General features: G+C 42.9%; 1 protein-coding gene across 2 annotated transcripts in view; it reads left to right on the top strand.

Moving 5' to 3' along the window:
- The first annotated feature begins 5,019 nt into the window (after positions 1 to 5,019).
- Positions 5,020 to 27,783, top strand: part of NSMAF (neutral sphingomyelinase activation associated factor) — a 37,036-nt gene continuing 14,272 nt past the window's right edge. For both annotated transcript variants that reach the window (XM_079984597.1, XM_079984596.1), the window contains exons 1-17: positions 5,020 to 5,173; positions 14,495 to 14,584; positions 14,686 to 14,764; positions 14,857 to 14,924; positions 15,025 to 15,061; positions 16,138 to 16,188; positions 17,534 to 17,605; positions 18,726 to 18,773; positions 18,866 to 18,918; positions 19,621 to 19,750; positions 21,393 to 21,464; positions 22,051 to 22,159; positions 23,317 to 23,493; positions 25,935 to 26,014; positions 26,688 to 26,778; positions 26,866 to 26,929; positions 27,483 to 27,534. In XM_079984597.1, the coding sequence (XP_079840723.1) occupies positions 5,115 to 5,173; positions 14,495 to 14,584; positions 14,686 to 14,764; positions 14,857 to 14,924; positions 15,025 to 15,061; positions 16,138 to 16,188; positions 17,534 to 17,605; positions 18,726 to 18,773; positions 18,866 to 18,918; positions 19,621 to 19,750; positions 21,393 to 21,464; positions 22,051 to 22,159; positions 23,317 to 23,493; positions 25,935 to 26,014; positions 26,688 to 26,778; positions 26,866 to 26,929; positions 27,483 to 27,534 (1,332 nt within the window). In that variant the 5' untranslated portion in view covers positions 5,020 to 5,114. The remainder of the gene's footprint in view (positions 5,174 to 14,494; positions 14,585 to 14,685; positions 14,765 to 14,856; positions 14,925 to 15,024; positions 15,062 to 16,137; positions 16,189 to 17,533; positions 17,606 to 18,725; positions 18,774 to 18,865; positions 18,919 to 19,620; positions 19,751 to 21,392; positions 21,465 to 22,050; positions 22,160 to 23,316; positions 23,494 to 25,934; positions 26,015 to 26,687; positions 26,779 to 26,865; positions 26,930 to 27,482; positions 27,535 to 27,783) is intronic.

The raw sequence follows: 27,783 nt of genomic DNA, 5'->3' as shown, positions 1-27,783 counted from the left end.
CTGTATTTTGATGAATTTTTAAGTATATTCTTCCATTGCCAAAATCTAGCCCCAAAGAACATGAAACACAAACATTAACATTACCAGTTTACATTATGGCATAGCACCTTCCAATGTTGGATTAAGATGTATATTGTGTTAGTTTAGTGCCATCAAGTGTCCAAAAACGAGAAAAGGCTCTGAATATTTCTTTGTAAAATGCCATGCCTGTGGAGGCATTGATCTCTCAGCCTCCTTCCAACAGAAGCTGCAAGTTTGCCCTTATTCCCATGGGCATCCCTGGTGACCCTGATGCCACATTGATTCTGGTCCTGCTATGATGCTAGCTCATCCTCAGCTACTTTACCAGCCAATATCAGCATGTGCGCAAATAAATATTTTTCCACTGATGTAGTTTAACCAGCGTGTGGCTATGGAAACATGTGTGCTTGTTTGTGTGCCTCCACAAAACTGTACTGATCATGGGGAAGGGGTGTAGCTCAGTGTCACTGCATGCAGATTGGCACATTGCAAAGGTTGCAAGGTTTTTAGCTGGGGCAATCAGAATAAGGTCCACTATTCAGGACCCTAAAGTGTGTTTTATATAATCGACTTTTTATTTCTGTTCTTTGTATGTTGCTTTGCTGTTTTGTTGCTATGGCCAATGGCTGACACAAATAAAGATTCATTCATTCATTCATTCACTGCATGCAGGAGGTCAGATTCAATCCCATGCACCTTCAGGCAGGACTGGGACAGAACCCTGCCCAAAATCATGGAGAGACACCCATGTCAGCGTAATCAATAATGACCTAGATGAGGGATCTTCAAACTTTTCCAGCCCAAATGTGCATTTGGGGACCCATTTCTTCATTTTTTACCTTATCATTGCATGGTGGAAGTGCCTCTGCTGCGACCCAAAGTTATTTATGCCTTTCAAGTGTTATGGTTCCATTGGCTGCATCCAGTCAAAATGTAGCTCTGTGCTTGCACAGATGTTTGGGTGTCTTCAGCATGTACTACTTCACAACATTTCGTTGAAATATTAGATAGCAAACATCATGAGGATAGCATATATATCTAGAAAAATCAGTATGTTATAGTGTGATGTGCAGTTGCCATCTTAAGCACGGTTACTCAGAAACAAATCTTACCAACTCCCTTGTGAATGTGTTCAGGATTGTGGTCTTAGGCTGCAGTCCTGGGCAGACTTACCTGGGAGTAAATCCCATGGAATTTGCTTCCCAGTGAATGTATTTATGTGATTGCACTGTTAATATAGCAAAACAAACAAAAACATCACTTTAAAAGGGTTACAGTCTGGATTTGTCTTGTGGTCTTGTTCCAATGAGACATTTGGTTTTCACCAATGCTTCCCTTTTGAAAATGATTCCATGCAGGACCACACATGGAAATCTTCTTCAGTCACATAACTTTTTAATCAGCACAGTCTTGTGGCATTTTCAGGGCCATCTTTAACCTGATCTCGTTTTTTGACAGAATTACAAGCCTGGTAGATGAAGGGAACGCAGTGGATGTAGCCTACCTTGATTTCAGCAAGGCATTTGACAAGGTGCCCCATGATATTCTTGTAAGAAGCTGGTAAAATGTGGTCTTGACTATGCTACGACTCAGTGGATTTGTAACTGGCTGACTGACCGAACCCAAAGGGTGCTCATCAATGGTTCCTCTTCATCCTGGAGAAGAGTGACTAGTGGGGTGCCACAGGGTTCTGTCTTGGGCCCGGTCTTATTCAACATCTTTATCAACGACTTGGATGATGGACTCAAGGGCATCCTGATCAAATTTGCAGATGACACCAAGCTGGGAGGGGTGGCTAACACCCCAGAGGACAGGATAACACTTCAAAACGACCTTGACAGATTAGAGAACTGGGCCAAAACAAACAAGATGAATTTTAATAGGGAGAAATGTAAAGTATTGCACTTGGGCAAAAAAAATGAGAGGCACAAATACAAGATGGGTGACACCTGGCTTGAGAGCAGTACATGTGAAAAGGATCTAGGAGTCTTGGTTGACCACAAACTTGACATGAGCCAACAGTGTGACACGGCAGCTAAAAAAGCCAATGCAATTCTGGGCTGCATCAATAGGAGTATTGCATCTAGATCAAGGGAAGTAATAGTGCCACTCTGCTCTGGTCAGACCTCACCTGGAGTACTGTGTCCAGTTCTGGGCACCACAGTTCAAGAAGGACACTGACAAACTAGAACGTGTCCAGAGGAGGGCAACCAAAATGGTCAAAGGCCTGGAAGCGATGCCTTATGAGGAACGGCTAAGGGAGCTGGGCATGTTTAGCCTGGAGAAGAGGAGGTTAAGGGGTGATATGATAGCCATGTTCAAATATATAAAAGGATGTCACATAGAGGAGGGAGAAAGGTTGTTTTCTGCTGCTCCAGAGAAGCAGACACGGAGCAATGGTTCCAAACTACAAGAAAAAAGATTCCACCTAAACATTAGGAAGAACTTCCTGACAGTAAGAGCTGTTCGACAGTGGAATTTGCTGCTAAGGAGCGTGGTGGAGTCTCCTTCTTTGGAGGTCTTTAAGCAGAGGCTTGACAACCGTATGTCAGGAGTGCTCTGATGGTGTTTCCTGCTTGGCAGGGGGTTGGACTCGATGGCCCTTGTGGTCTCTTCCAACTCTATGATTCTATGATTCTATATGTGCCGCCAGGGTGCAAAGATCCGCCCAGCACTCCCAAATTTAGTTTAGCCCCCCAAATAAACTTTTATTATGCTTATGTCACTACAGTGGTACCTCAGGTTAAGTACTTAATTCATTCCGGAGGTCTGTTCTTAACCTGAAACTGTTCTTAACCTGAAGCACCACTTTAACTAATGGGGCCTCCCACTGCTGCCGTGCCGCTGGAGCACGATTTCTGTTCTCATTTCTGAGATATTATTTCTGGGTTAGTGGAGTCTGTAACCTGAAGCATATGTAACCCAAGGTACCACTGTATTATCATTTGATAAATACAGCTCGTGCCTGCACGGTTCCAAAAGGAGGGTTTTTTTGTGTTTTTTGTTTAAAACCAGCTTTTCTAAAGAAGACAAAGAACCCATTGGGAGTTGGTGTAAAGACTCCATACATGCGCTTACGGTTGTAGGGAAGTGTCTGAAAGATGAGACGGGCGGGCACTGTGCGCATGCGTGGGAGAGCCATCTAGGTCAGTCTTTCAGTGGCAGGCAGGCAGAGCGAGATCAGTCGTGTCAAAGGTGCCTCTGACCCCGCTGCCACATAGCAGCTCAATACAATACGCTTAGGCAGCTTCAGCAGCAGGCGCCTGGCAGCCCCCAAAATTCAGCGCCCAGGTGTCCTGCACCCCTTGCACCCCCCGGGTAAAGATGTCCCTAGGCATCTTAGAATAAAAATAAATTATGGCATCTTCTTACATACATAGGATTGTTTAACATGTGATTCCTCCATCACCAAAGGTTAAAAAGGGAACTGAACTAAAGCCAACAGCAACCCATGATCTCATGGTAATGGATCATGACTGTAAAGAAAAACAAGTAATCTCTGTTTGCAAGGAGACATTTGTCTTCAATTAGCCACTAAGCTAACCAATTTTAATTGCTTAAGAGAACTTGTTTCTGCGGCAGTCAATCCTTAATGAAGTGCTTTTATTGAACTAACTTTCTAATTAACTAACTTCAAGATGAAGTACCTGCTCTGTGTTTAATTTAAGGACGTTATGTGTTGTAACCATACATGACCACAAGGAGGAGCTCTAAATCTGGGTTTTTCGTGTGTACGGTATTGAACATGCTAGCATGTTTTCTTGTAACAGAAGTGTTATTCTACATTAAAAACAAACCAACAAACCATTGTTGGTTCAAAAGTATGGGTAGTTGAAATATACTCAGAGTCGCAAAGTGATTTCATGCTCTTTATTCAGCTCATAGTGGTGAGGAGGAATGAATGAAAGTCCCCTCAAAGTATCTGCTTTATATACATTATTTACACAATGGGCTGCACATGATTGGCTAATTCTGGAATTCTACTGTAAGCAAATCAGGTTGTGGATTCACTTATATCTGGAGCATGATTGAGTGGTTCCTGCCAACCAATCATACTGCTGCATTGTTCTAGGACCAATCAGACTGCTGCATTCTGAATCCTATTGTTCTAGGACCAATCAGACTGCTGCAATTTGGATCCTATTGTTCTAGGATCAATCAGACTGCTGCAGTTTGGATCCTATTCAACTCAGTACATAACAGTAGTTTAATTATGGGCCATGACAGCATGCAATTCGCACACCATACTGTAGAATAACAACTTTCCTTCTACCAGAGTAAATGATTTCTGCTCTAGAACAGCGTTTTATGAGTTGTTGATGAAGAAACTTGAGGTCACATTTTCCTTGAGGCTGGTTTGTAGCCAGAGCTCTGGAAAATACTACAGCTGTCTGTGAACACATGCCTAGGGCACAGGGCACCCGTGACTCTCCGGATGTTGATGGGCCCCAAACATTGCAAATGCAGTCGCACCACAGACTTGTGTATGGGCAGTATGACATCAGCAGTTTTCTTTTCAATTCCTTTACGAACACCCGCTAGCCTGGAATCTGGGCTTCTCACAGCTGCAGCACATTGGGTCAGCATCCTCATTGCGCCATCCACTGCGACCCCATTGCTCAGCCAGTGCCATTTCAGACCTCATGAACCTGTATGCGAAACAGACGGGCCTCCCTTTGCGCTGGCAGGATCACTCCCTGCCTCTTCCCAATTGCTCTGGAGAGCGCGGCGCTTGGGCCTAAAGTCACTGGCCAGGGCGGAGGGGGAAGACGAGGGCACAGCGACAGCGCAGCGCTGAGACACCGCCGGCCTTTCCCCACCGGAGGGCTCTTGCTTTCCGAGGGCCAAGAGAGAGCGCGACGCTGTGGCTGCCTTGCAATCCCCGCGCGCGGCCCAGGAGGCGGAGAGGCCCGCCGCGGCCGAGAGAGGGCAGGCGACGCTTGGCAGCAGCCCAGCCCGAGCCGAGCGCCTGGGACGGCGGCCTCTGCAGTATAAATGGCCGGCGCTGGCACTGCGCGGGGCCCCTGGCGGTGAGCGCGCGGCGTGCGCGCTACAAAGGAGCTGCCCAGCGGAAGCGGCGCCGACTCGCCTCCATGGCCTTCATTCGGAAGCGGCGGCAGGAGCAGCAGCAGCAGCTCTACTCCAAGGAGAGGTGCGTGAAGCGCCCCGGCGGGGCGAGCTTCCTCCCCCGGCCGCCCTTCTCAAGCCTGGCGGGGGCAGCTCGGGGGGCGGCTCGGGCGTCCTGCGCGCACCGGCCGGCTGCTCAGAAGAGCCCCGGAGTCCCAGTAAAGCTCAAGCCGGGCTGGCGAGGGTGGGACGCCTGCGAGAGAAGAGCCACCTCGGTCCTTGCTTTAGGCCTCGCCCTCCCGGCCGCTGAGATGGGGGGCGACCAAGATGCGAGGGGGCGGCGAGGAGGGCGGCCTCCTTGGGGGGCGAGCGAAAGCGGCCCGCTTGGGCAGAGCCGTATTGCTGCGAAGGCGGCCCTGCGACGCGGAAGTCGAGCGGGGCTGCTTTTCTTGGGGCACCGCAGTGCCTGCTCGCTGCCGCCTCGGCTCCGAAAGCTGCAAAGGATGCGCAAGGTGCGGCGAAAGCAAGTGGGGGGGGGGGGGAGGCGTTTGCGAGGGCATCGGATGGCGCGGCGTGTTTGGAATAGGCTTCCCTTCTCGCGCGCAAACCCCGGCCGCGTAAAATTCCGCCCACTCGCCTTCGCTTTTTTCTGCTTACGAAAAAAGAGCAACTTTCTCACTTTCTATCGTTTGGGTGTTCCTGGCGGTGCTTTGAGTAGAAAGTTACAGGCCAATAAACTTTCGGTTGTATTTACTGGTGTAGCTGGGAGCTTTTGAGTGTTTGTATTGCTCCAGGTGTCATCAGTTTGTTCCCCGTCTTTAGTTTGTGCCAGATCTGACTTCCGTAACCGGGACTGTCATGCAAGGAATGTGAAGCATTTGAGCATGTGCAGAATGCATTTCCCCTCGTCACTGAGTAGCTGCTGCAACTTGTGTTATAAACTTAGGATCATGGCTCACAGGCAGGCATTTTTGGGGTGAGGGGCATGAGAGGATCAGATTCATTTCCATAGCGGAAATATAGATTGAAACATTAGGCTAAGGACATTTAGCTGTACTGGATATTAAATTTTTAATAAGTGTGGAAATATTTGCCCAATGCTTGTCTGCTATTCTAGGACCTCATTGCACATACTGGCCAAAACATTGGCACTGATTGTACCCTCTCAACATTTCATGGATGAATAGAGGAAACAATTATTCCCATAGCCGAGAACTTGGGTAGGGCTTTGGTACCGTCTGGTAAGGTCAGGGAGATGGGTCCATAGTGTTGCCCTAGTTGGAGAATGGAGAGTTAGAACCAGGCACAGGCCCGGCACAAATGGGCACTTAGCGTTCCTACATCTTGTCATCTAACGGGGATAGTAAACTTTCTGTGCCTCCATTAATTCTCCATTCACCTCCAGATCATTGCTTTCCTGCACTTCCCACTCCCTCAGTCTGGATTTTCTCATACCTGAGATACTATGGCAAAAAAAAAAGAACCTTAGAATTGTAGAGCTGGAAGGGGAACCCCAAGGGTCATCTAGTCCAACCCCTGCAATGCAGGAATCCTGCCCACAGCTGTCCCTGGGTGGGCTTGAAGCACCAGCCTTCTAGTTAACAGCCAGACACACCCACTTGCACCACAGGAGGAGAGGGTATTTTCTCTTGGATTTGAACTATGTTTTAGAATGATCTTATGTTTATCGTGTTAATATTTATGTGCTCTATTAATATTTAAAGTTTTGACTCTTGTGTTACTGTTTGTGGACCACCCACAGGGCATGGTTAATGGGCAGTCAGTAGATATCTAAATAAATGTCAGCTGATGTGGTGGGACCCTAAACAGGAGCACTCCATACTGCAACTCTTTGTTGCAGGTCCCGCTTATATAATTGGCAGCATATGGTATAATGATAGGGGGTTGCAGCATGATATTTTGCATTAGAAAGTTTAATGGGACTTCCAAATCTGAACGCAGTTGTAGTCTTAATTGTGTGTCTCTTTCACTACTATGCAACATTGTTCTGTTCCCAGCACCAGGTATGTGATTTTGCCTGCAAGTAAGTCCAACTAAATTCCATGGGCCTTAAAAACACGCTTTGGCTATTTAAGATGCAAGGCTTCCAGAGCACATAGTGTAATTCCAAGTCAGGCTTAATCTATGATGTTTTTCTAAAGAAAATAATAAAAAATGGTACAATGGAATAATTTATTCCCTTACCGCACCTTCCTCTTCTCCACTTTCTTTTTAAAAAGCAAGCTTAATATGTTTCATACTTCTGTACAAACTTCAGGTTACCCCAAAGTACGAACATATATCTTAGCTTTTTAACTGTAAACATATCCTCCATATTTGTATCTTGCATCATGCCTTACTGTATTTTCAGTATGACTTTTTGATTCCTGAAATTCATTTTGATTGTGCAGATAAAATATAACAGATAGACTTCTATAGGGTATGTAGCTAGTGTGTGAAAATAGTCAAGATCTAAGGATCCTCAGGCATGCACCTCCAGACGACAGAGACCTCAGGTGCCATCCTGGCGCCCAGGCATATTCACTTGGTTGCAAATGGCCGATAGGTGCAAAATATATCTAGTGCCTGGCGAATTTCAAACGCTCCTTCTATGGTTCAGTGCCTAAGGTAAGAAGCACTGTGTAATGCAGTGGGCTATCAAGGATGGGATTTAGAAAGCCCCTTCTGTCCCAGGTGAAATTGGAACCATTGGAGCAAGTCCTGAGAAGGGCCATTTCTAAGAGACTCTTGTCTGAAACTCTGCAAAGCTACTGCTTAAAGTAGATGCTTAAGTAGATAAATCAATGGTCTGACTCTGTAATCAGCTTCCTAGGACCACATTTACTTCTTACTGACTACTTGGATAGACTGCTGCCCAGTGGCGTAGCGTGGGGGGTGCAGGGGGGGCCAGCCGCACCGGGCGCAACATTGGGGGGGGGGCGCGCTCGCACTCGCAGCTCTCTGCCCCTACCTGGCTCACTCTCTCTCACTGCAGTGCTGGCTGTGCGCATCCGATCCCAGCTGCCAGGTTGCTACCCACTGTGGAGGGGGAGGGTGCCAGGCGTGCGTTGCGGTGCGGAGCGGAGAGAGAGCGAGGGAGGGACTATCTGGGGGAGGGACAGTGCAGCGGCCACCCAGCGCAGCGCTGAGCGCGGGAGAGAACCACATCCGACCAGCCCAGGCAGCAGCAAGAAGAAGCTGGCAGCGGTGGCAGGTTAGGGGTTAGGGGCGCAAATTACTTGCCTTGCCCCAGGTTAGGGGGTGCAAATTACTTGCCTTGCCCCGGGTTAGGGGGCGCAAATTACTTGCCTTGCCCCGGGTGCTGACAACCCACGCTACGCCGCTGCTTCTGCCTAAACTCTCTTCCTTGAATCTATGCAGACTAAAGGGAAAATCTGTACTCTGGCTGAAGCTGGCATTTTCGTGTTTTGTTTGTGGGTAATCCCATAGTTGTACTAAAGGGGGATTTTTCACTGCAGATCGCAGTTTGTAGCTTGGGCCTCACTGTTTGTGGTTTCCCCACCTACGCGGGGGAATGCCTTTGTGTGAAGACTCCAATACTCCCTGCAATTCCTTTCTGAGCAATCATGCTGGAGGAGGAGGCGGCACTGGTCACATGCAAATGTTTCACAGATGAAGCTTCTGATGCAAAAGCATCTCTGCATTCTTAGCCTTAACACAGAGGTCACCAGCTGCTCAACCTTAGAAGAAATATCACATGGGTATGAGGCAGTGGAAATGGTTGAGGAAGAAAAGGATAGGTAGGCTGGAGCTAGAATATTATGAAAAGTAAGTTAGCTGTCTGCTTAAGAGTTAGTAGATCTCTTCTGGAAAGAGCCATAAGTTATTGACAGTTGTGGGTTTTTTAAAGGAAAGTTTTTAGGAGTGAAGGAAATTTCTTTCTTATTTTGCTTGAAATCTTACATATCTTAAGAGTATAGAAAGTAAAATGCTCTGAGCAGAGTTTAATTGCATTTTCTACAATGTATTTCAAGTGTTTGTTACATTTATGATCTTACAACAGCTCCCTGCATTACTATCTTCCTATTGCAAGGGTTGTGGGTTGCCTAAGGTCACCAAGTGCCTAAGATGAACTGGGCACTGGCACTGTCCGGCCAGCTGTATATCTTTAATACATATGCGACCTGCAACAGCCTGTTGCATTGGGGCTAACCAGTTGTGCCCTTTTCCAGAAAGCTCCTTTCCATTCCCTACCACACATCATTTTTCATTTCCTCCCCTTTAACATCCTATGGCAACTGATCATGCTTAACCCACCTTATCATGTGTCTGTCTGTCTGTCTGTCTGTCTGTCTGTCTGTCCCTCCTTAGAAAAACCATTCCAACGTATTTTTGTACTTCTTCAAACCTAGAGGTTCCCCAAGCCATGGCATGTACCCTACTATTGTGTGGATGATGCCCACTCAGAGAATTAGTCCGCTCTCAGTACATCCATAACCTAACCTATAATATCTAATGAAGAACTTTCAAATCATAATCATCAAATAGAGAGCATGAGGCCATGCAACAACATTTCAGACCTCTGTAAGAATTGTGCCCTTGGAATTAATAGAGTCTGTGTAGCCACAAATGCCTAGAGGGTTGTCCTTTTAATTCTTACTTGGCAAGCTAAATCCGATATTTGAGATTTGTGGATGCTGTATATACACACTGTTAACATTTATTTTCTGTATTGCTTTATGCCCCAAAGAAGTCTGAATGTGGTTTACAGTATTATAAAACATGCCAAAAAATACAACAACAAAAATTCCACATTTTGAAGCAGCATGGAACAATCAGATAAGATGCTCTTAAAACATAAATACATACTAAAATAAAAATATGTGAGAGTCCATAATAACTGCCAGCACACTTAAAGAAAGAAAGCAGAGACTACTAGCCCTACCCGTCCAATATGCAAGCCTGCCTTTTGTAAGTAGCAGTAGCACTCTCACTTCTGCTGTTGTATCTCCAGTTTAAACTCACAATAAAAGGTGGGGCAAAATATCTTCCCATCCCTGGTGCTCACTTGCATTCCCTAGGGAGCACTTACAATCATTCTTCCCCCTAATGGTACCCACAAAAACAGCAATCAAAGGTAGTGGTGCTATAGCCCTTGGTGGAACCCAAAAGAGTTGACTTCATATTAATAAATATACAGCTTGTAGGTAAAGGTGCCTTGAGTTGCTTGCAGTGAGAGCATTTAATAAGCAATAGTAATAAGTATCACCTAGAAATGTGTTGGTATATAGTTTTTCGCATGTGAGCATGCACATACAGGTTCTACCCATGAAAGCTTATACCATAATAAGTCTATTAGTCTAGAATACTTTTTGTGTGTGTATTTGCTCTTTGCAGGTGTACACAGGTGTGTTTTTTTTATGATAATAGGCTACCACGCTTTCCCCTCTAAATCTCTTACATTATCACTAACGATAGATTATCACTGCCAGATGGTGTAATTTGTGTTCTGTTTCCTGACAGATTAATCATAATATTTCAAGATCTGGTTGCTGGCGGAGGAAAGTTTTTATATTTGAGCAGGATGGACATTTGGCAACAGACTGCTTAAAAGAAACAACACCCAGTGTTCAGCTCAAAGTGGTCAGCTGCTGAAACCCCATGAAACCCCTGATCCTGGCTGCTTCCTTAATACTTCATGCGCCAATGTGTGGCAATTAGAGGATGACTTGCCAATTGCTGTGTCAGTGCAACTTAGCAATGTTTTGAATTAGGATGTGGATCCATGCATCTATAACAGGCATCCCCAACCTGCGGCCCTCCAGACGTTTAGGCCTACAACTCCCATGATCCCTAGCTAACAGGACAAGTGGCCAGGGATGATGGGAACTATAGTCTCAGAACATCTGAAGGGCCGAAGGTTTGGGGATGCCTGATCTATAATCTCAAATCCTTGTGAAAGTTGTGCTCCAGTCCAATGTGCAGATTTGTTTTTTTACTGTTCCTTTCATGGTATGGAAACAGTGGGTGGAAGACAAGTTTGCTATGTTTTACCTCTCTACTATCAGGGTCATCATGCTTTTGAATACTGCCTAGTTTGCAAACTTCCCACAAGCATCTGGTTGGCCACTGTGAGAATAGGATGCTGGACTAAATGGGCCATTGGCCTGATAACAGCAGGTTGTTCTGTCCTTGTGTCCTTGAATCTTCATTCAGCTAATGATAGAGAGAGTCAGAACTTCTTGGAGGCCCAAGTACTGCTGCAGGTAGCCTTATCTCAGTCTACCTAAAGGGTTTATTGCTTTGGATGATTGGTAGTTTAACTGGAAAAGCAAATTTTAAAATGACCTGGAAATTCTGTAAGTACAGTGAATAGTATCCTGAAAAACATACTTTGTTAAGAGATTTGCTTTATTAAATCCATCAAATGGAGTTCTTCGTTTTGTATATTTATGTAACTGATAATATTATGCAGTCATTGTTTCCCTTATGCTTATGGTTTGAATGAAAAACGATTGTGCTGTGCTCAGATAAACTTGTACTGGTCCGTGCTGCTGCTTTGCTTCCTGTTTAGAAATCTCAACGGCTTATTCTTTCATGTTGAGTGTTGCAGCTGTAGTGCCACATGTTCCTTAAAAGGCAAAGCTCAATGTGAGTGTGTGTGCATGCATTCACCAGCCTTGTAAACAGGCCCACAAAACTTAATAGGGTCACATCTATATCACACATTTAAAGTACATGGCTTCCACCATTTTCCTGAAAAAAAATATATTGGGAACCATAATTTACCCCTCACAGAACTACAGTTCCCAACACCCAGCACTATAGTTAGTTCCCTGGATTCTTTGAGGGAAGCTCTGTCCTTTATATATATGGCATGGATATTTCCTGCTTACTGGGGTCTGGCAGAAGAGAGATGGAGAGCTCCATCCCTCCTCCAGCAGCCTACTATATTTCCCTGCTGGGTGCAGAGGAGGGACAAAGTGTTTTGTCCCTTCTTTGCCTATCCATTCACTTGGGCTGCATGAGTTTCCTTATTGCCTATGGCTATTGGGTATGTGCGTTAAATACAAGGCTGGTGTACATGCACACTTCATCATCCATACCTAATGCCATGAACAGAAGTTCAGAAATCTATTGTCAAGACATATGACAAGAAATTGGTAGTATAGAAAGTAAAATTTCCATCATAATCTGCTTTTTAAATAAATAATGTGGCTAAACTAAATCAAGGGAGTTCATCATATTTGTTTTACCTTTCTGATGCACTTCATCTTCCATAGTATTTTCACCTGGTTCTATAACTCATGTCTTTAAGAAGCCAGAACTGGAATGCAATCTTGAGAATGGCCCTAAGTGCAGGTACCATATATTGGCTCATACTAAACAGCTTTAAAAAGAGAGAATTGGATTTGTCCAATTTTCAGATCTGAAATAATACTTCGTGTTAAATTAGGCCTTAGAAAGGAAGGAGACTTGATGGATGAAGTCCATCATAATTCATAATTCACTGAAGCTTTAGAGTCTGCATATTGATTAAACATTTAAATTAAAGCCAAGAGCCCAATCCACAGCCTAGCTTTTATTGAAGTGTACCTCGTTTAATTGAGTTTACCTGCAGGCTAAGTAGCAGGGTTGGAAATTGGTTCCACTAAAATCCATGCATGTTTTCCATTGGTGTATATCTTGCTTTTAGTTGAAGTAGTTTGGTACAGCTTGGACTTTTGAAACTCAATATGATCAGCATGGGGAGGAGAGGGAGTTGGGAGGAGGTCTGGTGTTAGACCAGACTTGGCCAACATTTGCTTACTTCCTTACCTTTCCCCTTTCTGATTCTACAAGCCTTAAGACTAATTCATGTAATCTCATCTATCACATGTTTACTGCCACTTTCGTAATAGTTCTGTTATTTGAAATTGGTGTTAATGGGCCTGTCATTATAATTCATCTTCTTGCAATGGAATGATATGTCTGTTGATGGAAGCAAATTTAATGAACGATGATCACCGGGTGGCAAGATGATAATTCAACTGGTAGTAAGACTTGGTCATTTTAGTGTTTTAGGAACATAGTGCTGAATAATTCCTCAAGTAATTTGATAGGGTGTTTGTTCCCAAGAATCTCAAGAGAGGATAAGCATCTCACCACACAGATAAATGGAGGAACCACTTAGTGATTCTCTGCAAGCTACTCTTCGTTACCATGCAATGATTTATTCAGTACCTTGCATTATTATTGTCTATTCATCTTGTGATTAGAAGTGAGAGAAGCTTCAGTCATATTATAAACCAATGTTGTTCAATTTCTGCTTTCTCTTGCTCAAATTATCCAAAGCTGAGCTTTGCAGTGTTTATGGGACACCATCTGACCTCTGAGAAGAAAGACAAGAGCAAAGGATTCAGACAATTCTAACAGCTCTGCAGCATCTCCTGAGTCAGATGGAATGGAGAGAGAGAGAGAGAGAGAGAGAGATGTGTCTGCTCCCAATTTCTTCATATAGATCTTGAATAGCATAGGAGACAGAATGCAGGGGCTTGGACTAGATGACCTTTGGGGTCTCTTCCAACTCTGCAGTTCTATGATTCTGGATCCAGAGAAGACCTCTTCAAAGGAAGATGCACCTCTGTCTCTTTCAAGGCAGTGGGAATTACTTCCCTCACATGACTGCATTAATCATACCCTGTGCCCATCCAGTCAAGCCCTTTGTACTAGGTATTACCAGCCATAATGGGAAGGGATCAAAAGGACAATAGACTTTCCCCACCTATGAAGATCATAGATAGTGGTTAACTACAAGCTTTTCTTTTTTTACAGACTTGCCTGGCTTAATTTTGTATATGTGACTGAAGGATGGCCCTGCTCCTGTTTTTTGGGAGCTGCTCTGTTCTCTAGATTAGACTTTGCCAACCTGGTGCCCTCCAGATGTTTAAAACTGTAACTTCCACCAGCTCCTTCTGAAATGTGGTAGCTGGCTGGGGCTGATGGCAATTATGGCAAAAAGATATCAGGAGAGCGCAAGGCTGCTAATGGTGATTTGAGGGTCTGAAGTATATTTCGTCAAGTCTTCGTGAGTGGCCAGACGTTGGCATCCCCCATTAGCAGAGGACTTCACAGTTATGGAGTCCATTGCCCCAGGGGTAACACTGTGTGTGTGTGTGTGTGTGTGTGTGTGTGAACAAATGCATACGAAACAGATATGCCATTAAAATATAGATTAGCTCTTTCTCTAAAAATATTTTTCTTCATGTTTGCATGAAAGCTGTGGACAAAGTAAATATTTTCTGAATAATTGGGGTGGGGAACCTGTGCAAAACGGCCAGTGGCGAGGGATCTTAGAAACTGTAGTTCAACAACACCTGGAAGGTCACAGGTTCCTCACTCCTTTAGTAAAGCGTAAAGTGCTGTGATAGTCAAAAAATAATAATTTTGCTTTTATTGTTTGCAGGTTTTCCTTGCTACTCCTTAATCTGGAGGAATACTACTTCGAACAGCACACAGCTAATTACATTTTTAACAAGGATGGCAGAGAAAGAAGGTACAACAGCACTTCCATAAAACTGAGAAGACTGGAGAAGTTGTGGTGTTACATCTGCTTAGAATTCTGCAATAACTTTTAAATGTTTTTTCAACTCTTAGGAAAATCAGGGGGTCATTAAAAATCTGCTCAAAATCAGTGATATTTGAACCTGATGAAATAAGCCACCCCATTATTAAAGTAAGTACATTAGTAAGTGATGACAATGGATTGTGGTCTGCTTCAGTTTCAAAACAAAATAATTTAATGTATATTTATGTAAATTCATATAGATTCCATTGAGAGACTGCATTAAAATAGAAGCACCAGAGGATAGTGATACAAATGATTTCTATGCAGGGTATGTGATTTTTTGAAAGCGTTTATAGATAATTTTCCCTTTTCTTTTTAGCTTGTGGTTTTAATTGGTGTGGTGATTGGTTTTCACATCTGTGTTTTAGGGCACTCCCTGGACAGATTTCTATTTTATCCAATCAGGTAAGTGCCTCATTCTCCAGAATTTAGTAAAGGGTTAGGTGCAACAGAATCCTAAACTCATTTAGTTTAGGATTCTGTTGCACCTAAACTCATTTGGTTGAAAATCAGCGTAACAAGGGACTTGCTTGTTGTGTGGCTTTAAAAATACATATACATAGTATATTGCAATCACAGTCCATCATGTTAATTTGTGGGGAAATCTACCCATAGCAATGTTTTTAATGATAGGGTGTTAGCTGTTAGGTAACATTGACATACAAATGAGTTTATTCTGCTGCTGAATAAACCTGACAGAAAATATATTTGAACAGAGATATCAGATAAATTGTGGTTGTGAATAATGGGAGGGCACACATTAGAGCTACAGGTATGATGACTTATCCAAAAAATGCAGTTCATGTAACCATTAAAAGTCTTCTAATACTATGATAACTGAAAAACAAAGATGGTAGGTGGGAGGAGATTGAGCAGGAGTGGCAGGATGTTGGGGGTTGACATGGAAGTCTTCTGCATGCATAGCAGTTGCCCCACCCCTGAGCTATGAGCCTTCAAGAGGAAAATAACCAACTGGCTAACAGCTGTTGAGATGGTCTCTTGACAAGGAAAGGTATGATTTAAAAGTTTTGTTTAAATTTATTTCAATTTTAACTTCTGAATTAGATGGGTTTTAGAAATGGCTTTAAGAAGATAGCTGATGGGAGGTGCATTTCAAGTAATAGGAAGAGAAAAATTCAAGGAGGACTAATTATAATAAATATAATTAATGCAATACAATACAATACATTTATACCCCACCCATCTGGCTGGGTTGCCCCAGGCACTCTGGGTGGCTTCCAACACTTATAAAAACATAATAAAACAATCGGGTTTGGTAAGTGGGGGTGGGGGAATGAGATGTTGAAACATGGATGTAATTTTACATTATGAAAGAGAAAGATGAGAGAACATTTAAGGACTGAAAACTGTAGCATTTGGGGAACAATGAAGAAAGACAAATACGAAAATTTATTCTAAATATAGTTTTTTAAAAATTCAGAAAACCAAAAGCACTCTCAATAAACTATCCTCTTTCTTAGGCTTTTCTTACGAAAGAGCAAAATGTCATTGCACCCTTTAAAATGGAAAGAGTGAGTATATATTTACCCTGCTCCTTGCATGCAAATATCTTAACGTCATAAAGCCTGTTGTTCCTGAAAGAACAGTAGCAGTAAGTTATTTGAGGAAGTTCACTAAAAGAAAGCAAGACTTGTGTTTGAGCGAGAGAGAACGCAGATAATGTAGCATTAGATGGCACTTGCCTTTGTGAATTTTTATATATTAATTTATTAATTACAATATGAAATTTAAGCAGATGCTGGTGCCTATTTAAAAAAAAATGTTCTTGGGGAAATAGATGAATGGTGTTTGTAAAGGCATTTGTTTTGTTCACCAAATACTGCAAGCATGAGAAAGAGTTTGAAGAAACTAGGGGGCTGGTAAAACAGCTAATATAGATCCTATATTGCTGTTCAGGGAAATAAAAATATTACACTGAAATATAGAAGGTGACTTGGGTGCCTGCTTTATCTGAATTGAAATCATAGAATTATAGAGTTGGAAGGGACCCTGAGGGTCAGCTAGTCCAGCCCCTCCAATGCAGGAATCTTACCTAAAGTATCCATGATAGATGCCCACACAACCTCTCCTTAAAAACCTTCAAATATGTTAGAACCAGTTTTAAGGGCAGTTCATGTTACCCACAAGGTGATATTTGTAACTTCCCCATTCTGTCTGTTATTGCATGAAGTGCAAAAAGCTGATATATGAGTCCCTTGTACATCTTCTCATCCGGAAACTTCCATTCTCTGACATTTGAATGGTATAGTCAGCTTCATGTCGGGTTACTTGCAAAGGGGTATTTATGCGTATGACATCATACTCAACCTCGTGAAAACTCTTGCTTTGCAGTTCATATCCTAATGTGAACGGCCTGGAAATCCTCAGAAGAGGGCAGCCCATAACTCGCAAATGCAGTGGGTAGCATCACTGCTGTGCAAGTGTAACAAGTTCACAGACTGGAGGACAAGCATGCTTTTCTAAAAAGAATATACAGACTCAGACCATTGGTCCATTTAGCTCAGTATTGTCTATGCAGAGATGGCCAAGCTGGTGCCTTCTAGACATAATGGGCTCAAATTCCCATTGTTCCCACCGGCATGGCCTGTGGTCAGGGGTGATGGAAATTGTAGTCCAGCAGCCTCTGGAGTGCACCGAGGTGGTTATCCCTGCTCTATCTAGAGTGTCAGCATCTCTCTGACATTTCAGGCAGGAGTCTTTGCAGATTCCTGGGACCTTTTTCATAAAGAGCATGTGCTGGACCACTGAGCTGTAGTCCTTGCCTATTTTAACAGTTGTTTTTCTTTAAAAGTGCGGCAAGTGGGTGTGCCCCCTGGGTTTCAGTGTAATTTTTAATGGTTCACTTTTCTTTGTTAGGGTAAAACTGAATACCTATTTCAACTGGACATTGCTGGGAAAGTTGACGATGTTCTGCATACCCTTCACCAGGTGAGAATTCAATTTGACATGATGGCAAATGGCAATTGTGCATTATTTTGGTACCTACAAAGGAGCATAAAATCCCTTTTGTAGTAAATAAAAATTGAGCAGATAGCTCATACAGGTGCAAATAGTTCCTCCTCAGCAAAGGCTCAAGTTTGTTCTTGTCCATAACCGAATCTTGAACTACAAGCTTTCCTGGTCCAGGAAATGGCCGTAGCTGCCATGCCAATCTCAGCTGGTATGTGGCACTTCTCGCCACTGAGGCTACCTAGGCCTAGATCCAGAAGTTATCTCCAGACTGCAAACCTCCAAGGAGGGTTGGTCCCCATCCAGAATAGGCAGTTGACCAATTTCTTGGAAATGGGGACCACTCACCCTCAGTACCTCATTCTTGCCAGGATTCAATCTCAGATTGTTTTCCTCGTCCATCTCACCACTGCATCCAAGATGCGTCCAAGCACTGGCCCATGGACTAGACCAGGGGTGTCCAACAGGTCAATCGCGATCTACTGGTAGATCCCTGGGAGGTTTTGGTAGATCACGGTAGATCGCTGACTCCCTTTCCTTAGCAGTGGTAAAATAGAATCTGACCATGCCCTGTCCTCTATTGTTGCACGATCTCCAGAACAGAAGACGGAGTTTTCTTAGGCTGATTGTTTCCTTAGCGCTCTTTCGGTGAGCAACTTTTCCCCTTTCTCACTAATAAAGCTCTGCAACTTTGCCCTGAATCCCTAAAAAACCAGGACTTTCCTCCCTAAAAAAAGCTGAACAACTTTGACCAGAACTGTGAGTAGATTGCAGTCTCTTAGGAGTTGGCCATCTCTGGACTAGACAATGTCTCCTGATTCAGATGTTAAAGAGAAATAAAGCTGAGTGTCACAAGCATACTGATGCTGCCTTGCCCTCAAACCTATAATGAGCGCTCCCAGAGGATTCATATAGGTATTAAATAGTGACTCTTGTGGTTGTGGAGGCAGCTGTTCCACAGACACATGCCTGGAGGTGGAAATGAATCTGGTGCAGAATGCTTTTCTACAGGCCTGACCTATCCCTGGGGACTTCAGGTGCATTAGATATCTCTAAAGAAACTCTTTTTTTTAATCTTCTTGCTTTTATTTTTAAACAGCTGTACAGGGCATCTCACCTGGACAAACTGGGGGACCAGGCTGCTATGGTAAATATATACTATGGATGTTGTATTAGTGGAAACTAATGTCTTAGGTTCATGTCCAAAACATAATGTATTGTTTCCTTTTTTCAAATTAGATAACTGCTATATTGCAGTCACGTTTGGCCAGGACACCATTTGATAAGAACAGGTATGCTTCTTAATATAAATAATTCACATCATAAAAATTCCTTGCTTTTGAATTTCATTTCCTGTTTTTAGAAACCATCTGCATAGGATGATGTAAGGCAAATAGTGTGCTAGCAGCAGGAGTCATCTGCTTCCTTTAATGCTTCCCTAACCAGTTACACACTAGGCCAGGCTTCCTCAACCTCTCCCTCCAGATGTTTTGAGACTACAATTCCCATCATCCCTGACCACTGGCCCTGCTAGCTAGGGATCATGGGAGTTGTAGGCCAAAAAACATCTGGAGGGCTGAGTTTGAGGAAACCTGTCCTAGGAGTTCCCCTGTTCCCCTTCCCTCTTTCAATATTTTTTAAGTTCTACACATTTCATATGAATGCTGGAGAAAAATAATTCATTATTGAGACCAGAGAAAATGTCCAAATATGCCTAAATGTGAAAAATATGAGGCATCCTTGTTGCTTTGTTTTATCCTGAAAGGAGAAAAAAATATTCTATAAATTCTGCAATGCATTATGTGCTGAGGAGTCTTCAGGTTATTGCAGATTATAAAGGTGAGGTAAAGAGAATTATTATTTGTTAATAGAAATTAGAAAATTGAAGTGAACTTTGTCTTTTAAAAAACACATTAAGAGGTGTGAAATAACCCAGCTAACCTTTAGCAGGTGACTGCATTGAACAAAATAATTGTAGTTTGTTCCTCTTCTAGATTTCAAAATGTTTCTGAAACGTTGCATATGGAATGCAAAGCTGAAATGGTCACTCCGTTGGTGACTAATCCAGGACTTGTATGCATCACTGATGCAAACTTGTATTTCCAGCCTCTTAATGGCTACCCTGTAAGTAACCTGCACTAAAAATTTCCATCCTGCTGTTCTTTGAACCATGAGCAAATAACTGTCTAAAGTGTCTCAAAGTGCTTATGTGAGGTTTTCCTATGAGCCACACAAGTGAGCATCAGGGGCAGCCTTGATGGAGCTCTAGCTTGAGTCTGTGGAAGTTTACAAATTCTCAGTTCTGTTTCTCCATAATTCAAAATTCACATGCCAGGGCTAAGTTTCTCCAATGAAAGCTGTCACTGTGCCCATTTTGAATTTCCAGTTGGGGAATCATACCAGTCATTATATTTCAGGTAGAACAAGTGTGGGGACCCTCTGAGCCTCCAGATATTGTTGAACTATGGCTCACATGCATGATTGTTGGCCATGCTGGCTGGCATTGATGGGAGCGAGTTCAACATCTGGAGTCTCAAAGGTTCTCCACTATGGAGGCAAATAGTGCTCTGCCACTCACTGGTGGCTTACTGAAGTTCATCCCTTCTTGTCTCTTTCCACCCTTTGAATATTTTTGTAGTGTGTAGAGGTGGGGAATCCTAAACCCCTGGCTTCTGTTTGAGCTCTGAGTTGGGTTACTACCAGTTGAAGTTAGGATATAGATTTCAGGTTCCACTTAGAAATGTCACATTTTCAGATGCTTCATCTAGTGAACATTACCTTCAACTTTTTGTCTGTTGTTGATGTTCACTGATTCAACCAGAATGTTAAGGGAGTTGAGACTGTTAGCAAACTATAAATACTACAATTCCTCATAAATGAGGCACACTGTGCTGTCTTGTTTCTTCGTTTTCAAATCAGTATGTGTAGTGAGCTGTTCACTTATGCCATTGGGTGTTTCATATATTAGATTTGGAGTCCGTGTAAAATGTGGAAATGGATTCTTAATCCTTAGTCACAAGTTTGATTTCCCCAGCCAACAAACAGCTTATCCATCAAACTATTTCAAGTTGGCCTTTCTTGGAATGCATATTGGTAACCTAGGTAATTAATTACAAATGCAACTCCTTTGCAACTAATAGGCTTTGATTTTGATTTGATTTTTAAATTCACTATTTATTTTTTGCATGTAAAATCAGCTCTGGATAACAATGGAATATAGAGGGAAATTCCCAATCCTGTAAAATGGAGAAGGTTTACCTAAGCCCACAGAAGCAGCCCCCAAGGCCTCTCTGCCAGGCCTCTGGGACTTCCCAGACCACACCCACTTCCTTTCTTCCCAGGCCACAGCCCTTACCGGTTCTGCTTTGCAGTCTCCTTGGGTGTTTTTGCCTGTCTCAAATGAGTCCTTACATAGTATTTTCTTGCTTGAACTGGCTAGCTCAATTGGTTAGAGCATGGTGCTGATAACATCAAGGTCTTGGGTCCAATCCCTATACAGGACAGCTGCGTATTCTTACATTACATAGATGAACCTCAGGGTACCTTCCAGCTCTGTGATTCTATAATGAAGGAACTAGATTACATAGTACAAAGCCCAAATTCACATTTGTTGCTCTGCCTAGTTTTGCCTCAGGCCCCACCCACCAATGGCATGTGGCCCCCAGAAGCTTGAGTGGTGGAAAGGCAGCCCCGCCACTGCTATAAACAATGCATGCGGAAAATTGGGAGTATTATATATATTTTTGTTCCTTGCATTTCGTTACAGAAACCGGTGGTTCAGGTGATGCTGCATAGTGTCAGACGTATCTATAAAAGAAGGCACGGTCTATTGCCGTTGGTAAGAGTAAATTTTACTATTGTCCCTTGGTCACACAAATGTGCTTCGTTGTTTAAACTTGCATCTTGACATTCCAAAGAGAACACTTTTTGCGCCATCCCTCAAACTGTGGCTCTAGTTTGACATTCATGTTGGCTTATCTGTGTCAACCGTATGATTGGGGAATAAAGGTACCTGGTTACAGTGCAGTTGCTCAGTAGTTTATGGCATAGCAAGTCCTATCATGGATTAAAGCACATCATATCATGTTGCAATGTTCATATCTATTTCATATTTCTATAAAACCTATGATAGCTCTTGTGAACAAATGTGTTGAGCAGAGAAAATTTGACAGAAAAAATTGAAAGTAGCAACAATTGCCCTTCTAGTAAAAGCATAGTAGGTTTAAAACTACATTATATGCTGTACCTTTCATTGGTGTATAGAGAAGAGCTTGTATTCCTCTGACAAGCAAATTCTAATATTATGAGGACAACAACAAAAATACCAGAGGCTTTGCTTCACCTGAACTATACTGTGCTAGTATCCTGAATTATAAAGCTGCCTGATGAACTTTTTCACTTCTGTCTCTCTCCAATTTTGAAAGGGTCTCGAAGTATTTTGCACTGAGAACAATCTGTGTTCGGACATCTATTTGAAGTTCTACAACACTCAGGACAGAGACAATGCCTATTTCTTCATGGCAACATATTTAGGTATAAATAACTGTTCTCTTTGGCAAAATGCGGTGTGTGAGATAAAGTTTGTCTCGTGTTTGTTTGTTTGTTTGTTTGTTTGTTTGTTTTGGTATAGATTTAAACTTGAGGGAAAGTTAAGTGTGTATTATTTTGGAATGAATGTGAAGTTGGAATGAAATTAACGCTAACACGTTGAATTAGAAGTTGTTTTTGGCTTTGTGGAGATCTTTGTGGAAAATTTTGAGCACCACCTTAAAGCAGTAATGTGTAGGATAAGTAGTAGAAAGCAATTGGACATTTGCAACTGGTGAAATGCTGCCTTAAGTTGTAGGGCAAGTAACAGTAATGTGGGTTTCATAGAGAATTTTGCATTTGATTTTTTCAAATGAAGGTTAGGGTAGTATGCATCAGAAAAAATTCCAATGCAAACCGATTTCCCCCCCAGTGCATATTACCTAAGAGAATGATCAAAATTAGCATGTTTATTTTACTTGTATTTAGTAAACAAAACTAAAAACTTTGATGATGTGAAGCCTGCCTAATATTTATTTGCAGTTGGCATGCATTGTTATCCATGAACATATGAAAGTGGAAAAAATCCTTTTCTCATCACCAACAAACATCTTCCTACATACAGAACTCCTAACCTGTATTTTCCTGCAAGAGTGCTGCCCCGGGCTTCTGTTCCCTGTTGTAGCCTTTTATCCCTCTCTCTTCTGTCCTTAAGTATTGCCATCTCAGCCTATCTGTGTCTGCTTTCTTTAGTTCCCATTAAATGCTACTTTGTGAAGCCCTTGCCAAAAAGATTAAGGGAGTGGAATCGCTGTCCGACAATATATTGTTCTCACTGTCATGATTCCTTTCTTCCCTGCCCCCACGTTATCCTTCTTATTTCATAACTGGGCGCACATGCTATAGAAAGACCAGGAAAGACTTGTTAGTGAATTTGAGGGAGATTGTTTAATCTGCTCATCTTGGTGGTCAGTGAACAGTTTGTCAGACGAGTGGTCTGCCTTGCTTCATGAGTGATGACTGAAAGCCCTAGATGCCTTGAAGGATAAGTGTATAGAAAACTAATAGTGCACCCGTTATGCCCGTTAGGTATGCAGTGCTTCCAGAAGAGTCGTTTCAAATGGCATTTATCTCTCCTCTGCTCTCTGTTGTCTGGTGTCTAGAGAATCATGTTACAGAGCATACAGCAGAGAGTTACATGTTACAATGGCAACGAGGGCATATTTCCAACTACCAGTACCTCCTTCACCTCAACAATCTGGCTGATCGGAGCTGCAATGACCTCTCCCAGTATCCCGTGTTTCCATGGATCATAGCTGATTATTCTAGTTCAGAATTGGGTAAGAACCTGTGTAGAAGAACAAGAGCAAGGAATTGCTAGTTTCTTTTTCAAGAGCGAATCTCGTGGGATGGTGCAGAGCATGCTTCTTGTGAATTCTGATTCTTACATTGCCAGAGGCTGCTTCTTATTCCAGACTCTTCGTTGCATTGCATTCATCTGTCCATGGTGTCAGTGGTGCATAGCACTCAGTTAAGTAGTTGCTCGGCATTCAGTGGTTTAGTGTACTTCATATAAGGAATATGCAGGTTGCGTCATGAAAATTTGAAACGGAATCAGCGAAAAGGTGAGGGTCAAATGCTAATGATCATAGTACATGGAGCTAAGCAGAATTTGAGTAATCCAATAAACATTGCTGCATAGCCTCTGTTCATTCGGCAAGGTTTGCATAAATTCCAGTGGAGTTTGAGATCATTATCAACAGTTTGGGGATACCTGTGTTTAGAACTTTCAAAGCATGTATGTTAAGCTAGATCTGCCTTTGCCTCAACTTGCTTACCTCAGGAAGAGTAAAACATCTGTCAAACCATTTTGGAGAACTATTAACTTGATTGATATAAATGCTGTTTTGAGATATTGAAGGAAGCATAACTGAGTTTACAATTTCACAGACAGGCTACCATTCAAAACTAAAATGGCTCCAAAAGTAATATGGGTAGATGACGGGAACGCAGTGGGGTAGATGAAGAGAACGCAGTGGATGTAGCCTACCTTGATTTCAGCAAGGCATTTGACAAGGTGCCCCATGATATTCTTGTAAAGAAGCTGGTAAAATGCGGACTTGACTATGCTACCACTCAGTGGATTTGTAACTGGCTGACTGACCGAACCCAAAGGGTGCTCATCAATGGTTCCTCTTCATCCTGGAGAAGAGTGACTAGTGGGGTGCCACAGGGTTCTGTCTTGGGCCCGGTCTTATTCAACATCTTTATCAACGACTTGGATGATGGACTCAAGGGCATCCTGATCAAATTTGCAGATGACAGCAAACTGGGAGGGGTGGCTAACACCCCAGAGGACAGGATCACACTTCAAAATGACCTTGACAGATTAGAGAACTGGGCCAAAACAAACAAGATGAATTTTAACAGGGAGAAATGTAAAGTATTGCACTTGGGCAAAAAAAAAATGAGAGGCACAAATACAAGATGGGTGACACCTGGCTTGAGAGCAGTACATGTGAAAAGGATCTAGGAGTCTTGGTTGACCACAAACTTGACATGAGCCAACAGTGTGACGCGGCAGCTAAAAAAGCCAATGCAATTCTGGGCTGCATCAATAGGAGTATAGCATCTAGATCAAGGGAAGTAATAGTGCCACTGTATTCTGCTCTGGTCAGACCTCACCTGGAGTACTGTGTCCAGTTCTGGGCACCACAGTTCAAGAAGGACACTGACAAACTGGAACGTGTCCAGAGGAGGGCAACCAAAATGGTCAAAGGCCTGGAAACGATGCCTTATGAGGAATGGCTAAGGGAGCTGGGCATGCTTAGCCTGGAGAAGAGGAGGTTAAGGGGTGATATGATAGCCATGTTCAAATATATAAAAGGATGTCACATAGAGGAGGGAGAAAGGTTGTTTTCTGCTGCTCCAGAGAAGCGGACACGGAGCAATGGTTCCAAACTACAAGAAAGAAGATTCCACCTAAACATTAGGAAGAACTTCCTGACAGTAAGAGCTGTTCGACAGTGGAATTTGCTGCCAAGGAGCGTGGTGGAGTCTCCTTCTTTGGAGGTCTTTAAGCAGAGGCTTGACAACCATATGTCAGGAGTGCTCTGATGGTGTTTCCTGCTTGGCAGGGGGTTGGACTCGATGGCCCTTGTGGTCTCTTCCAACTCTATGATTCTATGATTCTAATTCTCTGCCTTCTTGATTTGGTAAACTTGAGGCAAACCCAGATGTACGCATGCATAGCCAAACCACTGAGCGCAAGCTTAGCAAAAAGCAGAAGTGTGGGGATCTCCTTTGTTCACTAAATGGAGTATGCTGTAGATGAAAGTCGAATCTGCCCTCTTTCTCCTGCCCCCCCTCCCTTTATCTTCAGGTACTTTGCTGCTTCAGTCTTTCCTCTCTCTAGACTGGCTCTGATTCCAGGAGTCCATCAACTTGGTGGGGTGGAGAGTCTTCAAAAGCAGAGAAAGCGGGAGAGAGGGATATTTTTGCTCCCATTCCACTGCACTCCATTTTGTGGTAAAAGTGGATCCTTATTCTCGGTTCATAGTCAAACCAATGAGTGAATGTTAGTGAACACATGCGTCTCTTGATTTGTCCCAATTCCTGCAAAATGAAACTTGCAGTTGTGATTTTAAAAGATTAAGGGCTAATATGAGAAAGTTGACAGTTGGATAAGATTTTCCAAATGCACTGGAAAGGAGAGAAAAAATCACTGGCCATTGCTGTTTAGTTGTTGCAGAAGATTAATTCTTTTGAACTCTTTTTGTAGACTTGACAAAGCCAGAAACCTTTCGGGACCTCAGTAAGCCAGTAGGTGCACTAAATAAAGAAAGGCTGGAAAGGCTGTTGGTATGTATTTGTTTTCTGTGATTTTTTACACTTCGTATTTTTTTTAAAAACAACAACAGTTGATCTAGTGCATTTCTAAATATGGACCGTTATGTTATAATGGATGAGAAATATTTCATGTTTCAGTAAAGTTCAGTGTATTTCCTATTGAACTGCAACTTAGTATATAGAATTATTTGGCTCTGACCCTTCCCTTCCCTTCCCTTCCCTTCCCTTCCCTTCCCTTCCCTTCCCTTCCCTTCCCTTCCCTTCCCTTCCCTACCCAAAGCAGTTAAGCCACCTGTTCTATCAAACTGCAGGATCTAAACAGCATTAAGTGTTTGCCCAATGTTGACATGCTTTGATATTTGCACAAAGAGTGGCAGGATCCACAGAGGCAGCAGATCCGGCCTCCAAGGATGCATCATCCACTGCTGCTCCCTCAGTGGCAATAACTTCAACATGTTCCTTAGAGGCTGGATTTGCCCACCTCCTCACCTCCCACCCCTGTTTCCAGTGTAGAGCTTCACATACACCCCTCATACTTCTTCCCTGGCTGGGGACGGCACCATTTTGTGGCTCACCTCAGGCGCCAAATTGTATTGGGCCAGACCTGATTCCCAGCCTCTTAACAAACCACCAAAGGAAATTGTCACTGAGCAATTTTTCTCCCTCTCTTTTTCTCCGCTGATAGATACGTTATCGGGAAATGCCAGAACCAAAGTTTATGTATGGGAGCCACTACTCGTCACCAGGTTACGTTCTGTTTTATCTTGTCAGAGTTGGTAAGTCACCTGCCAAGGTTCTCCTGAGTTTGTGGTCGTCAAGCTTGACTCATCTGGTGTGAAATCTGAGCTGTCTTGCTTCCACAGCACCAGAATACATGCTTTGCTTACAAAATGGAAAATTCGATCATCCTGACAGAATGTTCAACAGGTTTGTTTCTTGTATTTTAATGGCATTGCTGTGTTTTTGTTGAGTATCTAAGTTAGTACATATCAGGAGGGGTAGAATAGCACAGGGGTGAACAATGCCTCATTTGCATGCAGAAGGTCTTTTTTCAGTCCTCAGCATCTTCAGATAGAAAAGGGAAAGACCCTTGTCTGAATATGCCGGGAAGCCACAACCTGTCAGTGTGGACAAGTACTAAACTGGATGAGACAGTGGCCTCACTCTGTATAAGGGAGCCTTCTGTTTCCAAAGTTCCTAAGTATTACTTGAAGGTTGAGGAGCTTATTTTAGTCTCTGTTATGATCTACCCTAATGGAATTATTGTAATCCTTTTATTTATCAGTGTTGTTTTTTGTGTGCTGATACAGCAGTTGTTTTATTTGTGTTTTGATTTTGTAGACTAAATTTTTGCATGGCTCCTAAAAGATTAGGTGACATAAAATAAATAAATAACCTATTTTGCTACCAAAATCTTGCTCTGAAATAAGACATATCTGAAACTTTATTTTTGTTTTATTCTCTTGCTATTCATATCCAGTATTGCAGAAACCTGGAAGAACTGTTTAGATGGAGCAACAGACTTCAAAGAGGTAAAGAGCCTCCAATACTTCCGTTTATGTTAACTTGCTTCCATTCTTCCTCTGAGAGCCAGTGTGGTGTAGTGGTTAAGAGCGGTAGTCTCGTAATCTGGGGAACCGGGTTCGCGTCTCCGCTCCTCCACATGCAGCTGCTGGGTGACCTTGGGCCAGTCACACTTCTTTGAAGTATCTCAGCCCCACTCACCTCACAGAGTGTTTGTTGTGGGGGAGGAAGGGAAAGGAGAATGTTAGCCGCTTTGA

The sequence above is a fragment of the Podarcis cretensis genome (genome assembly GCF_951804945.1).
Source record: "Podarcis cretensis genome assembly, chromosome: 7".
NCBI classification, from domain to species: domain Eukaryota; kingdom Metazoa; phylum Chordata; class Lepidosauria; order Squamata; family Lacertidae; genus Podarcis; species Podarcis cretensis.
The sequence above is the reverse complement of the archived record's forward strand: the minus strand, read 5'-3'. Positions and strand labels throughout refer to the sequence as shown.